Source organism: Branchiostoma belcheri, unplaced genomic scaffold (assembly GCF_001625305.1).
Source record: "Branchiostoma belcheri isolate BF01 breed outbred unplaced genomic scaffold, Haploidv18h27 scaffold18, whole genome shotgun sequence".
Lineage (NCBI taxonomy): Eukaryota > Metazoa > Chordata > Leptocardii > Amphioxiformes > Branchiostomatidae > Branchiostoma > Branchiostoma belcheri.
Window position 1 is genome coordinate 1187310 of NW_017803268.1, and position 8644 is coordinate 1195953.

General features: G+C 41.2%; 2 protein-coding genes across 2 annotated transcripts; both read right to left on the reverse strand.

The window, feature by feature from the left end:
* Nucleotides 1-670: 670 nt before the first annotated feature.
* LOC109467364 (leucine-rich repeat-containing protein 15-like) lies at nt 671-3923 on the reverse strand. The gene is made up of 2 exons (XM_019765304.1): nt 3778-3923; nt 671-3436 (listed from the first exon to the last, which is right to left on the reverse strand). Exons 1-2 carry the CDS (start codon nt 3918-3920, stop codon nt 1261-1263), a joined length of 2319 nt encoding a protein of 772 aa, XP_019620863.1. The 5' UTR covers nt 3921-3923; the 3' UTR covers nt 671-1260.
* Nucleotides 3924-5059: 1136 nt separating this feature from the next.
* Nucleotides 5060-8006, reverse strand: LOC109467365 (carboxypeptidase N subunit 2-like). Its single transcript, XM_019765305.1, has 3 exons — nt 7896-8006; nt 7269-7414; nt 5060-7112 (listed from the first exon to the last, which is right to left on the reverse strand). Exons 2-3 carry the CDS (start codon nt 7406-7408, stop codon nt 5219-5221), a joined length of 2034 nt encoding a protein of 677 aa, XP_019620864.1. The 5' UTR covers nt 7409-7414; nt 7896-8006; the 3' UTR covers nt 5060-5218.
* Between the last annotated feature and the right edge of the window lie 638 nt (nt 8007-8644).

Here is an 8644-nt window from a genome sequence, read left to right on the forward strand (position 1 = left end):
AAGGTTATTGACCTATAGTGCCAAGGGTACTATAAGTCAAGTTTTATGGACACATACATGTAGCCTAGTAGCCTAGTAGAAAATGTCATGACAGCTTAAACATTGCAATATAAATTCTAAACGTTCGAATAAAAGGTCACCTGCGTTTGCAGAGCCCGTAGTTCTGATGAAGGTCGACGAGATCAACTGAAAATTTATGGTAAGCTTTCCCTTTGTGTTGGAACAAAGATTAACATTGTACACCTATCTATCCATAGATTATCTAACCCATTCATTGTCAAAACCTTTCCAAAACCTTAATTCGTCCAAGAAGGTTAGAAATCTAGATCGACACACAAGATGCACAAGAAAACTGTTACTCAAGCAACTTACTCAAGTAGCATCCAATTCTTTTTGTCAGTGCCTGAATCTTAAGTGTTGCAAAATTCTTGACCTTCGATACATCTGTTAAACTTTTTGTAGTACGTGTCAGCAAATATTCACACAACCTGTCGTTTCAGAAAAGGTTACTCCAGTGCATTGTAAAGTTCGGCTAATGACATGTTCTTTATGTGCGACAGACACGTCTCAATTACAGTACAGACCTTGCGGAAATTCTTCAGCGTGGTTTGAAAAACAGTCACGTATTTTACACTGACAAAGCAAGGACACGGACGCCATGATTATGTAATAGAGATGTCGCGCAACTTGACAGATTACTATAGCAAGGATTTCATCTTGTTTTAGTTAAAATGAAGAACAAGGTCTCCTGTGGAATCCTAATAGGAAAAATATATCGATTAATCACGCCTAGCCCCATATATATGATATATAGAAAAAATACTCCTTTTGATGTGTGGTTTCAATATCTGTATTCAAAGCAGAAATCCATTATGAAAAGTTGACACCATACAGTGCACTACGTTTGATTTACTGACAAACAGTTCAAAATTTCTCAGAAACTGAGTGGTTTTCCAATCCTTTGAATTAAAACATCACCATTGTCCTTATTACAATAGGAAAAAGACTCATCTTTATATGATGTTAAAAAGTATCATTATTTTCAAGATAGAACATCAAAACATTGCTAAAATGGCACTTAGCAGAAAACAAATTTTAAACTAATGCTACAAAACCTATTTGCTGACTAGAGACAGTGATATATGCGCATACAATTTAAGAGCACGGTCTGATATAAATTCATACTAGCAATGCAATTCTTTACAATTCTTTCTACTACTAGTAGTTTGTGATGCTTAGGAAATTTTGTCTGTTTTCCATCTACATAACTGTCAGTTGCACATCCTTGGAGTCAGAGCCTAAGCCATTGAGTGCCTTACAGTGATACTCTCCGGCATCACTCGCCATTGTGTCAGCCACTGTCAGGCTTCCATCCTCATAGTTAACTCGAAACTTATTATATTGGTAGGAATACTTGGACAGCTCTACTCCTGGAGACTGTGGAATTGTCCAGAAGATTTCTGCCTGAGGACAGGCCGTCACGTTACACGTCAGGACTGTGTCTTTACCCACAGTACCTTGCACCTGCCCCCCTGATTGGTCGATCTTTGGTGCGGATGTTTGTGGTTTGCAGTCGTCACAAGTGAGTTCATCAACGTCCAAGTCACGTAACTTCTTTCCGAAGTACTTAGAAGGAGAGCGGCATTCAACTTCAATCTCGAGCATTGGGTCTGACATGTTAAGCCAGCGGGCGAAATCCTTCATTAAACAATCACATGCCCAGGGGTTGTTGTCAAGGGACACTTTGCTCAAGTTTTTGAAGCCCGAGAAAATGTTACCAGGCAGATAGCTGGCTTGATTGTTGGCAAGGTTAACCGTTTCCAAACTAGACAGGCCAACAAAAGCACCACTTTCGATAAAGCTGATGCGGTTACCGTCCAACACGAGGGTCGTTAACTTGGTATTTGGGAAAGAATTGCTAGACAGGTGGGTGATTAAGTTAGAACTCATATCTATCCGACTTAGATTGACGTAAGACATAAGCATGTTCGTAGGAACCATACTGACGCCATTACCTTTTAGGAATAGCGCAGAAAGGTTGGCAGATTTGCCAAAGTCGGTCGTGATGTTTTTGATTTGATTATAAGACAGGGTTAACGAGGTCAAATTAGACAGGCAATTCAACGCTTCGGAGGGAACAGACTGCAAATGATCCTCGTCTAAAACCAGAGATTGCAGGGAAGGGAGGTTGCAAAAGGCCTGGGCGTTAAGTGTGCCGTTCACGTTAAGAGTATTTGCAAGGTTCAAACGAGAAAGCCTCTCTAACCCTTCAAAAGCATGGGCGGGAATCTCATCCATGTCATTGTCGTACAGATCTAACGTCATTAGAAACGCCGCGTCGCTAAGGCCGGTTGGGGGAGCTTTTAACTTGTTGTTGTTTAGAGAGATTGTTTGGACGTTTTTAAGCCCGGAAAAGGAAATTTCACTCAGCATGTTGTAGCTGAGATCGACTTCCTGCAAGTAATACACGTCCAGGGCACCATCTCCAACCTCAGTCAGTTGGTTGTTGGCTAGATTGAGCGTCTCTACTCTAGTTGTTGTACCGAAGACGCCCTTAGGGAAAGACTGGAGTTTATTGAACTCGAAGCTGACCAGGCTGAGAGACACACTTTCCGACATTAGGCCAGCGGGGACAGTTGTAAGCTCGTTATGCGACAAATCTAGTGTTCTAAGGAACTTAGCGTGATCAAATGACCCTGCTTCAATGGTTGCTATCTTGTTGTCATTAAGGGTTAAGGATGATATGCCTTCCTTTCCCCCTGTCTTGAAGGTATTCTTAGTGATAGACGTCAACTGATTGTTATTCAGTTGAATATTGAGGGTATTGAGGTTGGATGCCTCAAAGGCGCCATCTTCGATCATGGATATCATATTGTTGCTGAGAACGATTTGGTTCAGATGTTTAGCATTGGAAAACAGGCTCTTGGAAATCTTTGTTATCTGGTTATCACTAAGGTCTAGACTGAACAGTTTTGGCGTATACTCGAACAGCGTAGAGTCAAGGTCGGTCAGATTGTTACCACTCAAGCCGAGACGGTTCAAATTATCTAGATCCTGAAACACCCTCGCCCCAATAGAAGTGATCTGGTTATCACCCAGGTCTAAGAACTCTAAGTGAGTCAAACCTGAGAGGTCGCTTTCTGACAGAGTTGAAATTTGATTTGACCCCATATTTAACTGCATGAGAATCGGGCAGTTTTTAAAGAGGCCCGACGGTAACGCAGTTAGAGCGTTACCAGAAATATCGAAGAACTCAAGGTGAGCGAGATCGTCCAAGGCACCTGACTCGATGGTTGAAATCTTGTTACTTGGCAGTAGGAGTCGGGTAAGCCTTGTTAGACCCTTGAGATCAGTGGCTCGGACCTCGGTGATGCCGGTACTTGTCAGGGTGAGGGATGTGATGTTTGGGGGTAGATTGCTTGGAATGTTCATGATGCTGAAATGAATAAAAAAAATGGAACATTTGCCCGTTGGCTCTTAGGATAATGAAGCCCCTTCAAATAAAAAAAAAAGAGAGTTATTCCAACAGGTACACCTACAAGGGATATCAACTACATGTATAGAAATGTTAACCATTAGATAATTGATAACTTTCTTAGAGTAGTAGATAAACATCCGTCAATTGGTTGGATAAACAGTATCTAATTTATGTGATTTAAGATTCAAAACATTTACTAAGTTCACTCGAATTTACAATGTTTCAATAGCAAAAGCCTTGATGTCGCAATGCAAGGTAGCATATGATAATGCAAAATAAGTTCATGAAGTAAGACATACTTTCCCCCAGTACAGGTGACCAAAAAGGGATGGGTTGTTGTAGGCTGACACAGGCATCCTTTCGGGCACGCAGCTCCGGTAGTTTGGAACAGCACAAAGGTCACGAGTGCAAAGGTCACGAGAACGCCCCATGTGGCCGCCATGGTGTAGCTGTGGATAGAATGTTGATGTTCTTGATAAATACAATATTGTAATCTTTATACTATAGGCACCAATTTGTAATGCAAGCTCTTGTTGTTATAACGTTAACAAACGATCAAACTACAATTCAGGACGCCTCTTACAAAACAGTCACTTTCTAGGCAATTTGATATATTGCTTATCCATAAAAGCGTGAAATAGAAATTTCAATGTTGATGTATGTACCATGCAAATATCAGGCACCCTTATCATATGCGCAATGCTTTACTCTACGGTTCAACATACACACGGGCATTCCCCCATAGCCGCGTGACTGCCACATGGTTGGTTGATGTTTACTTAAGGGGGCGTACACCTAGATCCCACTGCCTCTTACTTTTACAATATACGTTTAGCCAAAGCTTTTAAGAAGTCTTTGAAATTTCACATATACACTTCTAATAGGTTCTCTGTTACCATGAAAAGTTACTAGTAGGTTGAATACATGTTGCTAGTTCTTATTTAACTTGATAAATACACATAATTTACGTGTACACATCTGTATTTGTGTACAATAGTGAGGACTATTCTATGAGGTATTCAAACATCATAAATCGACCACAGTAAGCAGTCTCTCGTCTGATAAAGAAAAAAGTGCGAACGTTACCTTGAAAATGACTGTTTCTTCAGGAAAGTTCAGGAAAAAGTTGTGTCTGCAACCCTTTCGTGGAACAGACTGGTGCACGCGTAGATCAGGTGAGACTTAAAGGGTAAGGGTCAGACGAGTTAATGATTTCAACCATACCATATTTGGTAGGCGTAACGCTAGTATCTGACGCCGTGTCCCGAGCGAGGCCATTTATAGCACCAGAACTGAGTTACAAGCATGTCTTATGACTTGTAAACAAATGGCAAGAACTCGGTAAATATTTTTTCTTTGCCTTTAGTTTTGTTGTTTACGTTCTACTTTGGGATACAATAATGGCAGACCCGGTTAATTTTGGATTTCATATATTTATTAGTAGGTCAAACGGCAAAACTAGCAACTGCATGTTATGTTTGAAAAATCATTTGCATAGGTTTCAAGGCTAACACATATATACTTTTATGCAGATGATCAGTGACAATGTGCATACCATGCATAAAGCGTATAATAGCGGTCACAGTAAAATCGTCTTCAGACGCCATAAAATGTGGGAAATGTTTCGCCATCATTTTAAGTCCTTACTATATATACAGTGCATTTTTATAATTTCAAACACAGGGTCACAAAGTGATAAGTACATCGTAACCAGGCAGGATATTTCTACTCAGCTTGAACTTACATAACGGTTAGCTTCACAACCTTAGAATCAGAGCCCAGACCATTGAATGCCTTACAGTGATAATCCCCGGCATCGCTGGCAATGGTGTTCTTCACAGTTAATGTTCCATTCAAATTGTTCACTTGGAACTTATTGTACTGAGTGGAATACTTGGACAGCTCTACTCCAGGAGACTGAGGAATTGTCCAGAAGATTTCTGCCTGAGGACAGGCCGTCACGTTACACGTCAGGACTGTGTCTTTACCCACAGTACCTTGCACCTGCCCCCCTGATTGGTCGATCTTTGGCGCGGACGTTTGTGGTTTACAGTCGTCACAAGTGAGTTCATCAACGTCCAAGTCACGTAACTTCTTTCCGAAGTACTTAGAAGGAGAGCGGCATTCAACTTCAATCTCGAGCATTGGGTCTGACATGTTAAGCCAGCGGGCGAAATCCTTCATTAAACAATCACATGCCCAGGGGTTGTTGTCAAGCGACACTTTGCTCAAGTTTTTGAAGCCCGAGAAAATGTTACCAGGCAGATAGCTGGCTTGATTGTTGGCAAGGTTAACTGTTTCCAAACTAGACAGGCCGACAAAAGCACCGCTTTCGATAAAGCTGATGTGGTTACCTTCTAGTACAAGGGTAGCCAACTTGGTATTTGGGAACGAATTGCTAGACAGGTGGGTGATTGAGTTAGAAGTCATATCAATCCGAACCAGGTTTGTGTAGGGCATGAGGATATTGATAGGTACCATACTGATGCTGTTATCCTTTAAGTACAGCTCTAGTAGATTGGAAGACTTGCCGAAGTCAGAAGTGACGTTGTCTATCCGGTTGTAAGACAGTGTCAGGGATGTCAAGGTTGTTATGCAATTCAAAGCGTCGGTGGGAACAGACTGCAAATGATCCTCATCTAAAACCAGAGACTCTAGGGAGCGAAGGTTGCAAAAGGCCTGTGCGTTAAGTGTACCGTTGACCTTGAGGGAATTTGCAAGATTTAAACGGTTAAGGTTCCTTAAACCCTGAAAGGCACCAGCGGGAATCTCATCCATCTCATTATCGTAGAGGTCTAAAGTCGTCAATGTTTCGGCGGCGTCACTGAGTCCTGCTGGAGGGCGTTTTAACTTGTTACTGTTCAAAGACACTGTTTCAATTGATCTTAACCCTGGCAAAGAAACTTGGGCTAGCATGTTGTAGCTGAGATCCAGTTCTGACATTTGGTCTGCACTTTCAAGTGATCCTGATTCCAAAGTTGCTATCTTGTTGTCATGAAGGGTCAACGTTTCTATTCCTCCCCGTTCGCTTATCTTGAAAGTATTGTTTGTAACGGATGTTAACTGGTTATTGTGGAGATAGATATCTATACTACCTAGTGTTTCCATTCCTGCAAATGCACCGTCATCAATGGTAGATATCATGTTGTCGTTCAGTACAATTTTGTTTAACCGTGTGTTGGAAAAGAGAGTTTTCGATATCTTCGTTATTTTATTATTGCTAAGGTCTAGGCTGTTCAGTCTTGATGTATCTTTGAAAATATTTGGGCTGAGGACGGTGATATTGTTGTCATACAAATTCAATGACTCGATGTGAGCTAAACCTGACAACAAATCTTCAGGTAATGAAGAAATGTGGTTAGAGGCTCCGTTCAGTTCCTTGAGGAGCCGGCAGTTCTTGAACAGCCCAGAGGGAAACGAATCTAAGACGTTACCGGAGATATCGAAAAACTCAAGGCGGCTGAGTTCGTCGAATGCACCTGCATCGATTGTTGATATCTTGTTATTTGGCAGCAGGAGGGTTCTAAGCCGTTTTAGAGCTTTCAGATCATCAGCACGGACCTCAGTGATGCCGGTATTGGTGATGGTTAGAGAGGTGGTGAAGATGGGTATATTTTGGGGTATGCTCAAAATCCTGAAATGCACAGGGATGAAAAAAAAGATTATTTCTTAAACATTTTGAAAGTATGTAAAAGGACAACTTTCTACCAGTGCAACCCTTGGATTGTTTTAAATACATATTGAACATGTATGCCAACACAAAAGACATAGATGTTGAAATGACACGTACTTCTCTCCAGTACAAGTCACGTCGACAGGAAAAATTCCTGGCTCACAATCACAACCATCGGGGCAACGTGCTTCCGCAGCTTGGAACAGCACAAAGCACACGAGTACAAAGATCACATGGACTCGTGATACGGCGGCCATGTTAACCTGCGTAATGGGCAAACCATTGTTCAGTTGTGTGAATAAATACTCCTTATAATTTGATTATGATGGATAATATCATGGAATCGTTAATAATCTAAACTGATCCATGATCTACAATCACTTTTAGCTATCGGCCATAACACACGTTAGGAGGTACAGATTGTTTAATCTACCGAACAGCAGTACTAGTTGTGTGGGAGTACGTCTGGGGGCGTATTTTGATCTCTATAGGTGAATACACAATTAAATGTATGCTCGGGATTGTAAGAAGCACGTTTTCAAAACGTAATGCGTATTTTCTTTTGAGAAGTCATGTCATGGCCGAATTATTCTTGTCGTGATCGCCTTAATTGAATGACTAAGGCCAATTAAGTGCGCCTTTATGGAATTAGGATCAATTGACTTACATGTAGATGAATTAGATGTCGCAGTAATTCGATATATCAGGCAAACAGGCTGCTAAATACAATAACGTCTTAGTTACCTGAAAAGGATGGTCGGTTTCAGGAGTAAGGGAATCTTGTTTGGTGGCTATGTCTGCAACAACTGGCACAGACTGGCGTGTCGTGCAATCAGGTACGTCTCAAAGCTTAAGGTTCATAGTTACTGTAGTCAATGTGTAAATATGTGGCAATTTACATAGTGCAAAGACCATCCATACAGCAGCCAAACTGCATTGCATGATAGGATGTGGCCGGGTTATTCGTTACAATTGCTGTCTCTTTGTTACATTTATGTATATGTTGGGCGTGTTCATGTGTTTAGATAAATGTACAAAGAGTGTACTATTCTGTATAGTTTGCTTTGGTAGCGTCCATGTTCTTTTGTGTTGATGTAGATGATAATAGGACCATAACAATTTTTGTTAAAGGCCTCTCCGGTACATTTTTCAATGCTTTCCGGTAGTATTTTCTAACTTCCTGTTGTAGGCTGAGGGGAATTACACACAGGAAATAACCTCTTTGGGGGTAAACAGCTGGGTAGAAAAGATTACAGCACACTTCACGGGGAGACGTGGGTGTAAATAAATGTATATTGGAGAAAAACAGTACTTGGAAGGAGAGTGGCATTAGAATTGACGTGTTAAGCCAGCAGGTGAAATCCTTCATTAAACAATAACGTGCTCAAGTTTTTGAAGCCCGAGAAAATGTTACCGGGCAGATAGCTGGCTAGATTGTTGGCAAGGTTAACTGTTTCCATACTAGACAGGCCGACAAAAGCACCGCTTTCAAT

What these genes read in the sequence shown, in the direction of transcription:
- LOC109467364 (XM_019765304.1), bottom strand. Translation starts at nt 3,920, where the DNA reads ATGGCGGCCACATGGGGCGTTCTCGTGACCTTTGCACTCGTGACCTTT. An exon ending in GTCACCTGTACTGGGGGAAA is followed by an intron (nt 3,437 to 3,777) that starts GTATGTCTTACT and finishes TATTCATTTCAG; the next exon opens with CATCATGAACATTCCAAGCA.
- LOC109467365 (XM_019765305.1), bottom strand. Translation starts at nt 7,408, where the DNA reads ATGGCCGCCGTATCACGAGTCCATGTGATCTTTGTACTCGTGTGCTTT. An exon ending in GTGACTTGTACTGGAGAGAA is followed by an intron (nt 7,113 to 7,268) that starts GTACGTGTCATT and finishes TGTGCATTTCAG; the next exon opens with GATTTTGAGCATACCCCAAA.